This window comes from Cetorhinus maximus, chromosome X (assembly GCF_964194155.1).
Source record: "Cetorhinus maximus chromosome X, sCetMax3.hap1.1, whole genome shotgun sequence".
NCBI lineage: Eukaryota > Metazoa > Chordata > Chondrichthyes > Lamniformes > Cetorhinidae > Cetorhinus > Cetorhinus maximus.
The window spans coordinates 360,178-373,836 of NC_135917.1; the positions used below are offsets into that span (position 1 = coordinate 360,178).

At 42.7% G+C, this 13,659-nt stretch overlaps 1 protein-coding gene across 8 annotated transcripts in view; it reads left to right on the plus strand.

Annotated features, from left to right (window-relative positions):
• LOC144672619 (signal transducer and activator of transcription 1-like) overlaps positions 1-13,659 on the plus strand; it is a 57,270-nt gene that overhangs the window by 41,214 nt on the left and 2,397 nt on the right. For 7 of the 8 annotated variants that reach the window (XM_078534441.1, XM_078534443.1, XM_078534440.1 and 4 more), the window contains 7 exons: positions 1,707-1,759; positions 2,143-2,237; positions 3,292-3,431; positions 4,719-4,907; positions 5,587-5,638; positions 12,362-12,429; positions 12,909-12,950. In XM_078534441.1, the coding sequence (XP_078390567.1) occupies positions 1,707-1,759; positions 2,143-2,237; positions 3,292-3,431; positions 4,719-4,907; positions 5,587-5,638; positions 12,362-12,429; positions 12,909-12,950 (639 nt within the window). The remainder of the gene's footprint in view (positions 1-1,706; positions 1,760-2,142; positions 2,238-3,291; positions 3,432-4,718; positions 4,908-5,586; positions 5,639-12,361; positions 12,430-12,908; positions 12,951-13,659) is intronic. The other variant, XM_078534439.1, reaches the window with a different exon arrangement.

The following is a 13,659-nucleotide window of genomic DNA, read 5'->3' on the forward strand; positions in this document are numbered from 1 at the left end:
TATTTTCAGCTGCAGCCCATTGTGCTGTGTGGGGCTGCTAACTTTCTTATAACATAGAGTATAGTGAGTAGTGGTTATGTTACTGGACTAATAACCCAAAGGTCATCCAGTAATTCAGCGAATGGAAGGTCAAACCTAGCCATGACCGTTGAGAATTTTAATTCAATACTTTTTACTCTAGGTTTAAAAAATAAATAAAAGTGACCATGAATTGTTGGATTGTCATTAGTGAACGAGCTGTGTTTTTAAAAAAAAAAAATATCTGGCCTCTATGTGACTCCAGACTCACAGCAGCGTGGTAGACTCTTAACTGCCTTCTGAAGGAACCTAACACATCCCTCGGTTGTCTCACAGCTTTCACCATGTCAGACTTAACCAGCTATTTCCACATCCTGAGAATTAATTTTTAGATGTTAATTTAGTTCCTACTATGGCACCCTCTTCTCCCACCTTTTCTTTTAGATTCCTCCCCCACCTGCCAACCTGGTCGCCTTGTTTTACTTTTGTCTATCAGCCAATCTTCCTATTAGCACTTGTAAAATGCCAGTTGTGTTTTTTTTTTAAAAACATCTTTTAAGTATCCTGTTGTGCTTTTGACATGTAATTCAAAACAAAAAGTGGGTACCAAGACAAAGGAGATGTTAGGGGTAACCAGTAGCTTGGCCAGGGAAGACTGTCGATGATGGGTAAATGGGTGGGTATGCACAAGAGGCCAGAGTTGGAGGAACAAAGAGTCTTGAAGTGGACGGAAGGGGTTATAGGGCTGTAATGGTTAGAGAAATGGGGAGGGAGTGAGGCTATGAAGGAATTTAAACATTAGGTTGAGAATTTTTTAAATGTGATGTGTTAGAGCAGGAGCCAGTGTAATTCAGAGAAGACCAGGGTGATGCGTGACTGGGTCTTTGTGCAGGATATTTTGATATTTTGTTACAGGTGTTTCCAGAGGCGGTTTTATTGGGCGCACCTTAATGTTCGTGTCCAGAGCATTCCTAATTGAGAAGCATTTGATTTGGGGATAGGTCACTTATGACTGGATAAGCTATTTTGATGGACCAGTAAGGATGACCATGGGCAAGGATCATTACAAGTGCCCCTGTTAGGAAGCCACTGAAAAAGAAGGAAGTACGTGTATGTTTCGTGACTTGGAATGCTCCCTAACCATCCAGTACTAGTCTGTATGTTGCAGTATATAGCCAGGAAGATCTTTACATTGCCTGGTATTGTGTAAAATGTGGTTATGGTATTTTCATATAGAAAGTGCTTCCCCGTTGATGTTTTTCTGGGTTTTTTAAGAATTTTAAAAATTGAAACTGAACATTGCTGGTCTAACTGGGGAGTCGGACTCTGAGGGAAGGGATCAATTTCTCGAGATCCCAAAACAACTAGAGGGGGAGATGAGAAGTTTTTTTTTCCACACGGCGAGTTGTTGTGATCTGGAAGGTGCTGCCTAAAAGGGCGGTGGAAGCAGATTCAATAGGAACTTTCAGAAGGAGAAATTGGATAAATACTTGAAGGGGAAAAATTTGCAGGGGAATGGGGTTAATTTGTCAGCTCTTTGAAAGGGCTGACATAGCCACAACAATCCATAATGCCTTCTGTGCTGTAAGATTCTGTGATATGGTGACGCTTCAATTAAAAGTACAAAATATGTCCTGATTCAGCAGGCTGCCACTTTTTTATGTGTTCTTCTCCTTTTTATTGTTTAGGGGCTCAACAGAACTATGCAGATTGTTGCATTACATGGGCAAAGTTTTCTAAGGTTAGTGACTCCAGCTCTACCTGTCGTATCGAACACTCACCTGCTCAAACTGGGCAACACTAGCTCTCCAAAGTCCACATTAATTAAAGCTGGGTAAACTTAGATTCCTCCTTTATTCTCTTTCTACCTCTCTCCAAGATTCCCTGGGCATAGATTTGGAAGGCAATGGAGAAATAGGAGAGTAGGGACTAATTAAAAGAGCCAACAAGGAGCCTATATAAGCATGATGGGCTGAATAGCCTCCTGTACTGTAAGATTCTGTGGTTCTATTCTAGGTTCTGTTTCTTTTGTTACTCAAGGGTTCTGATGCCAGTATGCACAAGGCTTGCAAGTTGATTTAGTATTTTTAATCATTTCTATTTGTTTTGGATGTCTTATTACAGGAGAATTTACCCAATCAGACCTTTTCCTTTTGGCTCTGGTTGCAAGGCATCCTAGAGCTTATTAAGAAATACCTGGAGGATATCTGGAATGATGGGTAAGGTGATTGGGGTTCATTCCCAGTGTTGTATTCTAATCACTTTCATAATAGAGGCTAATTAACAATCCTCCTTATACTTTGAGACATTGTAAAGAGAGATTTGTGCACCTATAGGTGTGTGATCAATTGAGCCCTCCACTACAGTTGTCTCATCACTTAAGATGTGAGCTAGTATTGTGTTTTTGTATTTGAAGCAACCCTGGGAACAGATATTTACACCTCTACACGTAACATTCAGTTCTACTCTGCTGACAGTGTGAATTGGAGCTATGTGAAGTTGAAAATCTGACAAGTTTGGTTCAATCAGCCAGGTGTTGAGAGAGAGAGAAAATTTAATAAGAGCTCTGATTTTCAGACTTCACCCATGTTGCTGTAGGGAGGAAGTTATTCCCCAAAAGGGAGGGGTGTATTTATTGGAGAAGAAAAGCAGGGAGAACCTCATGTTTACCATCCAGAAGTTAGTCCACCAAGGATTTGGTGATGGTGACAGTCTGCTCTCTGGGTCATAGTCTTCAAACTGGGGAAAATATGGAATAACTTGGTTGTGGCTTCAATCAAATATTGAGGTCCCATTTCGAGGAAATGTGTTCAAATCCTAGCTTTAACTGACGCATGAATAACCTTGCCTCTTAAGAACCTGTTCTGTCTTAAATGTATTGTTCCACCTTGTGGGAAGGCATATTTGGCTGGGAAGACTAGCCTGATGTACGCAACGTTCCCTGCTGTTTGGCAAAGCAGAATCAGTCTTTGCCTGTGAGGAAAGTTCTACCAGTCTAGCTGAAAGAGAGCATGTGCTGTCAAAGAATTTAACAGTGCTCAAGAGTTCAGTCCTTCCTATTGTAGCACCAAGTTATTGCCTAGGTTAAATAACACATTATCTTAGAATTTCAGAGGTATGTTTAGTGGAAGACAATCCATACAGAGTAATTTGCAATACATTTACAGAGCTAGGAAAATACCACTGGACCTACTCATTCTCCCCAGCTGAGAAGACAGTGAAAAAATGTGTTTTCAAGTGGCTGATGTTGATTTGTATAATCTTGTCTTCTAGGAACATTATTGGATTTTTGAGCAAAAAGAGAGAGCGCAGTTTGTTGAAAAATATGCCAACAGGCACTTTCCTGCTTCGCTTCAGTGAGAGCTGCAAGGATGGTGGTATAACTTTCTCATGGGTGGAGCATTTACCTAATGGTAAATAATGAATAGATAAACCCTGGGGACTGGGACAGTAAGTGGGAAGAGGGTTCTTGTCCACTAAGATAAATGGGGGATGGGTTTGCTCTTCTGCTGAGGTTGTCATTTTACTTCAGCTTTTGTTATTTGGGTCCATTTCTTCAAATGAACTGGAAGGCCTCTTGTTTAAATTTTTTTAAAAAACAGCTTTGACCTCTTTTTAGGGCTTACTTTATCCACCTCCATTCAACATCAAACCCGTTTCCTAGTTTGATTTGAATCCCAGCATAACATTTTCTAGATAGCAGCCAAACCCTCCTAGTAAGAGAAGAACATGAGTATACTCCATGCATGGAATACTGATACTGGATGGGGAAATATTCCAATCTCCAACACTAACACCTATTCACTTTTTTAATAAGAGATTTATCCTAAAAATTGATTTTGCTGTAGTATATGGTGCTTAGGCATGTGCCAGGAATTGTACTTGAGTATCAGTTATCACCAAGAGAGGGATGCACATAAGCTTGGGTAAACTTTCAATATCCTTTAATATTATACACTTGTGCTACACAAACTTATTGTATGTGTGAGAGGTTAGGGACCTGCACAACTGGCTTGTACCTTTATAGCGCTCCTCCTGTAAATTCCACAGTGTCTTAATATTGTATAAGCTAAGTATAATCAATAATGAACTGCATAACCCAAAGAAGCAAATAGTCTTTCAGCACTTTAGGCAGACAATAAGATTAATTTGCCTCCTAAATCCATCTAATTGCTTTACTTTTAGAATACTGCCCCCATGGCTGGGGAGGCCCTTCTTGTAACACTTGCCTTATGATATACTGTGGTCATTGCTTCTGATATTTCCTCTTTTTCTTCCTGAGATCAACTTTGCTGCTCTTCCTCTTCCCTCCATCCTTGCTGTAGTCAAAAAGAGGACCCGTCACACTGTATCCTATCCATTCTTTCCCAGGGTGGCAAAACTGTAGCAGTCCTCACTCTTTCTTTCCTCCTCCCAATATAATTTCAAGATGTAAGCTTGGCATAAAACTATAGTCATTTGTTAATTGTTTTAAAGTGAATGAATTTGGCACAGCTATATAATGTTCAACTGGGTGCATTCAAAGTATAATATTTATAAATTGTGCAAGGATTTCTTCCTGGGCTCTCAATTTTGAGACACATCTTGTTTCTAGCAAGATTGTTACTATGACTGTTATGTCTGATCTTACTTTCTGACCAAGTGCAAAGTGACTCTTCTGACTATTCTGATTATTAATGGCCTGCTCCTTGCTCTTACAGGGGAACCCAAAATCCGATCAGTGCAGCCATACACCAAGACTCACCTGACTAACATCCCTCTTCCGGAAATCCTTCGTTTCTACAAAGTGATGGCGGATGAGAATGTCCCAGAGCACCCTCTGCTGCATTTGTACCCAAATATTCCCAAGGATGAGGCATTTGGGAAATATTATTCAAAATCTGAAGCAGGTATTTCAGTCTGAGGAGCAACAATAGCTTCAACTCGAGCAGAACCATATTAAAGACTGATGACTGTCAAAATGTGACTTTCTGAACAACTCTTTTTTTGTTCTTTAAGTCTGCAAGAGAGAGTTTATTTATCCATATCTCAATTGGTAAAGAATTCTAAATTTCAGTTTTAAATCTGTGGCCTGACCATATCAACCTCTTTGGCTTTGGAATTCAGTTGGGCTCACTTTTCAGTCATTTCGGGCTCAACTTTATTCAATGTGGATCTACTTCTGGAGTGGGATCTGAACAGCAGTGAGAAAGAGACGAGGACAATATTTAGCTCTTGAAGAAATAGTTAAAGAACGCAAGTTGGCAATAAGAGAATTGGGTGGGGGAGAGGTAGGAAGATCTGAGCTTAAGTGTTCACTAGAAGTTAAATGTACTTAATGGTGTATGGTTAATTCTACAAAAATCTGATGACATTTGTATAAATTAGTTCTGTAACATTAGTATGTCAGCATCACAGGGCCAAGCTGAAAGTCTAAAAAGAAGTTTGACCCAGGAAGCCTTGAATTCCCTGAGTCTGCAGGTACTGCAGGAATTAAATAATTTCCCCACCATAAACCAAATTCACTTCACTTTATGGAATCAAGAATTGTTGTAATTCTCTTAGAAATGCCTTGTGCTTTATCTGCAGATTTTCAAAACAACAAATACTTGAAAACCCGATTAATTGTGGTATCAGAAAGGTGAGCAAATCATTTTGATCATAACCCTGTCTATGTGCATTCACCTATAAGAGGCATGTATTCGTGATTGGGGGTGGGGGAGGTGGTGGGGTGCACAGCTGGTTGTAAAGGCTCTTGTCAGTGGCATTAGGGTCCTGGAAATGGAACTATTGTTAAACATACATCCTGCAGCATTGTGAGCCTGCATGCAATATGTAGGTAGTAAGAACTAAAAGTTCTGTTTTACCCATACCTTTTACAGTTCATTTACAAGCCCCTAGTTCAACTTTGATGCAGATGGTGAACATACAGAGTAAACTTGAAGCCTGAAGAGTTTGATGCTTTCAGAACTCTCACTTGGATTACTGTCTTGTAATTGAAATGGAGAACTTGCATATTTGCAGTCCTTGATCACGCCTTTGGGAATTATCCCAAAGCACTTTACATGCAATGAGTTATTTTGAAGGGCAGTGTTGTGACACTTGATGCTTAGCTGTAAGTAAATCGGACAAAGTTTATTACCAGCGTGCACACAGGAGAGATCGTCTCTTGGCTATGCCTGAGAGGTGACTCAACTTACATTCATTCAAAGCGCACACACATATAGCTTCCTTTGTTCTACATATCAGTTAACCGTCCCTAGGCCATCTACCTGTGGCTACTCATTCAGTTCCCTTTGCTTTCTCCTGTCCCCCAATCATCTTGCGTCTTAAGTTTATCTTGAGCATGACTCAATGTCTTGTACTTCTCAGTAACAAATTGTAATTATCAGCAATTTAGTGTTAGCAGTCCCCAGCCTTTGTAAATTCCCATGGTTCACCATACTGTCAAGTATCCCATGATTCCCCACTTCAGTCCCCCTTTTTGGACCCGGTCAGAATTCTGACCCAGGTGGACTCCTGTAAATCCTTGGCGTGTCGAACAATCTGGGGGATCCAACTGGCCTCGGCAGGCTACAGATTCCTGCCTATACTTTCTCTCTTACAGCCTTGCTGAAATCCTAATAACCTAAGCTCAGCCTGGAGTATCTGTCTTACCCTTGCCTCCCTGGTGGGTGCAGTGGGTATTTGGGTGTACTCCTTGTTGGCCCACACAGCCACCTGTACAGTTTGGGAGATCACCAATTGTTGATGATAACAAATGCACGGACTGATTATTAAAACCAGCACTGTTGCTGCCATCCCCCATTTCCTACCAGTCGTACTGTATTCTCCTGGCTTTGTCACTGCCTCTTGTTGAGTCCTCTAACTTCCTGGCTGTTTTAGTCACCAGATTGACTTGTATCCTCCCCTCTACTGATTGCTTGCTAACTCTGCTCCAAATACTTTGTGGCGGCTTCTAGGGCCTCGCAAGTTGTTTTCCCGGCTGCCCGTCTCGGGGTATCGCTGGCCTTTAGGGAATAAACATGTAACCTGTGAGGGTCCTATATGCCAAGTGGAAGTCTCTGATCAGAAAGAAGTCTATAATCTGCAAACACAACATTTGATTATTATCACACACTGATCCTCCAAACAGGAATCTGTCAAGAAGCATCACTGGGTGGGGGAAGTGTGTACTATCTTTAGGACTCTTTCCAGAGGAAATACTGCTACCATAATAGCAGAGTCATTGCTGACTGGTCTTAGGGTATTACAAGAGCAGGCAATATAATGCTGTGACTCAGTACAACATTCTCTGGTTGTCATCAGCATGGGATTATTATGATCTGATACAAGGCACCCCCTCAACCCCACCTGGTACACCACACCACCTTTCTCAGTTCCTATAGATTTGAACCTATATCCCCCTGATGGGTCCCACTGGTGTGCTCCTGTGGCATAATCATCAAGAATTTCAGTTCTCTACCTGAGCCACCAGCTGTGGGTCTAGGAACTATTAGCTCATCCCTGTCCTTCTGGAGGTTTGAGATCTAAATTGTGGACTACTTGATGTATGTGTCTGGGTGCTGTTCCAGGTCAGATATCCTCTGTGTCTGACCTAATGTTATCTATCAAGTCTCTTGCTCACATGTCACAATGCTCTACCCTTCACCTGTGAGACGATGCTATTAAGCAGGGCCTGTGACAATGTCAACCCGTTCACCTTGGAGTTCAGTAGTGGTCAGAGTGTACTGTGTACCTTGAGCAGCAAACCTCAGTCCTCTGACTGTTTCCCTAGCCACCCGAGATGCATAGTCATTAATTTTTGAGACTTGGCGTTAAATACTGAAGTTGTGGTTCCAAATAATCCTCCCACATCTCCCAAAAAGCTGCATTTCCTTTTCCGTACTATCGGGAGTTTCTGTCGAATGCCCGGTGCAATGCATGTCTTATAATCCCTTAACAACTCTTCCAATTTCCCCTCTGACCAAACTGAGGCTTCCTTATGGTCACTGCAGTTTGCCAATAGGTTGGGGATCACACCTGTCAAGTTATAGGTTACTTTTAGTGTAGCCATGGTAACATCATGCAGCATCCCTTTAGCCGTCTTTTATCCTAACCGTTCCATCTTGGGGAAACAGCTTTCAGACAATTGGTGGGTTTCCGGTACCCACAGGTAGTTAAGTTTAAAACATTGCATTTTGCTACATCCTGACCGATTAATTGCATCTGTACATGACCCTTGGCAATATTGTCCATCTAGCCTTGGCTCCATTATGAATGGGGGAAGGATAATCCAACCCGCCGTGATATTCACAGCTGTCTTAACCATCAAGACATTGGTACCACTGCCTCAGGTTTCTCGGCATCTGAAGTAGTACACACCCAGCCCAGAGTTAGTCTTAAACATTCCAAACATCAGCCTCATAACCTATACCCTCAGTACAGGCAGAGTTAGATTCAGTGGGGTGCTGCTGGCAAGCGGGGCTGCCACATCCCTTAGATTCAAATAGCCAGGATGCCACTGTACTGTCGCAGGACTGGGGGTCTGGTAGGCAGAATGTGATACCTGGTCTGGGTAGTGTTACTTGTGTCTCACTAATTCATTTTAATAATACATCCTGAATGACACACTGACTTCGGGCAGTGATCTTGTCTGAAATCCAAACTCAGTTTCTTTATTCATTCTCCTTGCCCACCCTTGGGTAGTTGTGCTTATTGATTGGGATGGAAGCAGGTATGGTCATTTATTCTCACCAGTGGCTACTCCCGAGCAGTGGCAATGGTCAGTAAGAGGTTTAGGATAGTCGCAGCTGTCCAACCTATGTTAATCCTGTTGAGAGAATGCAGAATGCTGGTCGTCACCGGTTAGTCCCTATAATTCATTGCCTTTTGCCTTTCCTGTGACTCTGTTACTAATGGGATAGACCAGAACCTGTTTGTGATGTCAAGGACAGTGAATATTCGGTGCTCTGGTTTTAAATAAACATTGTAGGTGGACTCACTACTATAGGGTACTTTCTGGGGTTTACTTTTTATAGCCTATTGTGAGTCGATATGACTCATTGGGCTTCTTTACTGGCTATGCAGGGAAATTGGTGGTGGAGGTGATAGGTTGGACCACATCCCTTTTCTACCAATTACCGGACAATTTTTACCACCGCCTGTTGGGCTTCCGCTTTTATCGGATGCTGCTTATGAGGTCCATGTTCCGGTCTCCTAATAACAATGGGTGGCAAGTTAATGTTCACAATCCAGTTTATCCCTTGCCCATATGTCCGGTATCTTCTGGCAAATCATCCCCCCCAGATGCCCTTTTGGCCTCAATCTATTTGGTATGTCGAGGCCAGGGTGATGCCAGCTATCCATGGCCCCCCATGTTCCTGCAGGGTGGATCTGTTTGTCTCATCCCAGCCATGTCGCTTTCCTTCCTCCTGGGTGTCTTATCAGTGCCCCCAGCTCTTGCAGTATACCTATCCCTAACCCAGTTCCTTCACTGGTTTTACACACCCAAATGTCTCCTGGTATCAGCATTTTCAATTTCTAACATAATACTCACTCACTCACTCACTCACTCACTCACTCACACTCACTCACTCACTCACTCTCACTCACTCTCACTCACTCACTCACTCACTCACTCACTCACTCACTCACTCACTCACTCACTCACTCACACTCACACACTCACACACTCACACACTCACACACACACTCACACACTCACACACTCACACACACACTCACACACTCACACACTCACACACTCACACACTCACACACTCACACACTCACACACTCTCTCTCTCTCTCTCTCATGCGTGCGCTCTCTTGTGGGCTCAGAGCAGCTTCCATCCGATCCCGGATATGATTATCTGTTTGATTGTGGGTAAGGGTAGGTTGGTTATCGGAAGAGGCTTCTGTGTCTATTAACATTTTGCACTGCTGGTCCCCTAACAGTGTACATTTGGGGTCCTGTGTCCTGGCTGCCATGGGGGCTGCAGCCATCTATTTGCTGGAGCAGACTTTCAGCAACCCACTCGGTTCACTCACAGTAACAGGCTGATTCCCCCTGGTGATTACCCTGTCTGGGTCCCTGACCCTCCTTTTCTCCTCCCTTTGTCCAACCCTCCACGGGGTATGGCCCTCCCCAGCTTATTTTGGACAGCTGTTTTACAATCCCAAGCCATGTGTTCTGGATTGCCGCAGTTAAAACCTGAGCTTTTTGATTGCAATAACAGATTTGGATCCAGGCACCCTGCTCCCTTTCACTCTCCTATTATCTAGTCCAATTGCCCACTGTATCATTTGCTGAAAATCTGTCCCCACAGGTATCCCCATGTCTAGGACTTTCTGATGCTCAGGACTGAATCCCTCCATGAGCCTTTTCAGGAAGATTTTATCAACTCGCTCAGGGTCCTCTATCCCGCCCAAGTTGCGTTATGGTATAAACTTCCTCTCTGCATAGTTGTGAGCTGACTCATCCTTGTCCTGAACTATTCTCGTTCCTGGTGACCAATTGGCCCTCTTTCCTCCGAAACCCCATTGCACAGACCTTTTAAATCTATCGAATCTCTGTTTGGTTTGCCCTGCAGCATCCTTCCATGTCTGGTCTTGGACATGCATGGCCATATTTGCCCATATTCGCAGGGACACCTTGGCTCTTACAAGGAGATGAATATCTGTGTTGTTTAACTGGCGTAAGTTGCTAAACTCGTAGTTTCTCCTAAAAGTCCAAGTTGGTGTTGTTCTATTTTTAATGGTGACAAGGCATCTAGCAACATTTGTCGGGTGACACGGGTGAATGGGATGCGGTGGGTTATCTCCTGGTTATTGTCCTGTCCATCAGTTGTACGTTCCCTTACTGTTGGGGCCATCGGCATGTGCAGTGGACCCTTAGTTGTCAGGGGAGGGGCAGACGGTGGCATACTATTGTACTCGGGTGGAGCCCCCAAGTCTCACCGTCCATACTCTGCTGCTTCCCCAGTCTACACTGTCACTGTCATGTGACGTTGGGTCAAAACATGATAACTGAACCTATGTGGCAGCTATTTTCTTTTGCTTAATCTTACTCTAAACCTTTTTGCATAACGTTAGGTAACTGCTTTTAATTATAATCATTCCCTTCTCTTCCTTTTTGTCTGCTGATCCCACCTAGCAGGAGGGTCCGTTGGGTCCCATTCTTTCTTTTTCATCTTGTCAATCAACTTGTGTTTATCGACGGTGAACCTAGTAACGGACTCCTCCAGCCCCCAATCAGCCTCTTCCCGATTTGACGTGTCCATGTCCTGTACTTGCCTGTGGCCTGCGCAATTGCAGTTTGGACCTGCTTTCCAGACGCATCTCTCTTGGCCTGCTCTCTCAGGCACTGTTATGACCTGGTTATCTATTCAGTCTTGATGGCTCACGGCCCTTGCTGTGCAGCTGTTGCCTATTTACTCTCAGCTTTATCTTTGTGTTCTTTTTACCCGTGTCCTGTCTTGCCAGACAACAGGACTCTCAACCTGCCTACTGGGTGGTATGGATAATGTACTCACCAGTTTGGTGCATCCAGTCACTCGGCTCCTTAGCTGAGGGATCCTGCCGACTACATCAATTTGTTGTAGAGTATCAAAGTAATGACACTCAATGCTTAGCTGTAAGTAAATCAGGCAAAATATATTACCAGTATGCACACGGGGGAGATCGTCTCATGGCTATGCCCGGGAGGCAACTCAACTTGCATTCGTGTGTGTGTGTGTGTGTCCGATCATGTCTCGCTCTAATTTTATCTTGAGCATGACTCAATGTTTCACACATCTTGATAACAAATTGTAATTATCAGCTATTTACAGTGTTAGCAGTCCCCAGCCTTTATATTATAAATTCCCATGGTTCCCCATACTGTCAAGTATCCCATGATTCCCCACTTCAGACGGTCATATAGCAGCCATTTTGCATACAATACTGTCCCACAGCCAACAATGAGATGGCTACCAAATCTCTTTTAATGCTGCTGGTTGAGGGAGGAATGTTAGCCAGGACAACAGAAGAACTTCTAGAAATAGTAGTACCTAGAAATCTTCAACAATCAACAGAATAAACAGAGCCATCGTTTGATGTCTCATTCATAAGATGATTCCTCTGACAATGCAGCACACTGAATGCTGCACCAATGTGTCAACCTAGATCTTTGTGCTCAAATCCTGAATTGAGATTTGTTCCCACTGCCTTCCAACTGTTAGGCAGAGTACTCCTGAAGAAGAGGAGGACTACCATGTTTCCTCCTGTTGTATTGTGATGGATTTAAAACAGCTGCATTAAACTTGTGAAGAAAATGTATTCTGGATTTGAGATTTCTCTGCTTTCTGCTCTTCTGCGCCCCCCCTCCCATTCCCTTTTGCAGACAATCTACTGATATTCCTTCCGAAGAATTGATGGAAGAATGTAATCTGGAGGACATTGAATTATCAGGTAACATATTGTTTACTGGTGAATGTTTCTTTTTTGCCAAGCTGACACCTTCTTGTTTAGGTCCTGTATTAACCCCATGTAACTTGTTTTGTGACTGTGACTTCTCCAGTCTTTTTCTCTCTCTCTCTTTCCCCGTTCACTAAGTTAGGTACTTTTAATTGAGGAAATTGTCTTGCCTCAGTCTGTCATGAGGCTTTTGGGTGGGGTGGGGGAACAAATCAGGTTTTATGGGACCTCTTTGCTTTCTTTTAAGTAATTTTAAGATTACAATCTTGCATAAGTACATTCTTTTCATACCTCCCACATGCCATAGTGTTATTATAGATCAGCTATATCTGATGCGTATTCTGACAAATTCTTTGGATTAAAGTCCAGTTGAGTCCTAATGCCACTTTCCAGCTTATCAGGAGCTTTTTATGATCTAGAATTGGGGAGACCAGTATTGCAATGTTTATGACATTTAGTATGTGTTCCTCCAGAACCTATGAAGTGGGACCATATTCCTATGAAAACTCTACAAGGTAGATCCTCTGTCTTGTCGCTCTACTGTCTTTCGTAATGTCTTTAAATGTTTAATTTGCTTCATTCCTCTCTACAATACTGTGCATTTTAGAACTGGGGAGTCATTGTGCTTTCCTTCACCCATCTTTTGGGTCAGCTAAGTGACCAAAGCCATTGCTTGTGAAACAAAGATTGGTGAAGTTAATTTGTCTGCTATGCTACTTATTTTTTGGGGGATGTTTTTGTTGTCTTGTCTTGAAGTTAAAGTAATTGCCAAAACCAGTTTAATTGCATAAGGACATTTTTTATTTAAAAGAGTGTTTGTTTGAAAATAGTATGGACCCTGTGTAAAATGAGTTTTGGTTCAGACAAAACTGATCCTCGTTTTGCACTAAATAAGTAAACTCAGATACAAATCGGGTGGGTGAGATGGAAAATGTTGCAGTGCAATAGGGGGACAGGTATTTTTGGAGCATAACGAAGTAGAGGGAGCTTTGCATTGCATCTAAATATAGCATATCTGAGCTGTAAATCCATGATGCTGACACTTGATGACTGAAAGACTGAAATAAGTGTTCCGTTATCTGGCATATTTCCTTTCCTTTGTAAGCACAAAATTTATGTTTGGGGGGTGCGGTGGAGGACTTGGTGCTCTCGGCACGTTTGAAAAAAAGTACTTTTAAGTGTACCTCACTTAAATATATGCACGAGTAGTGATTATATAAAGGT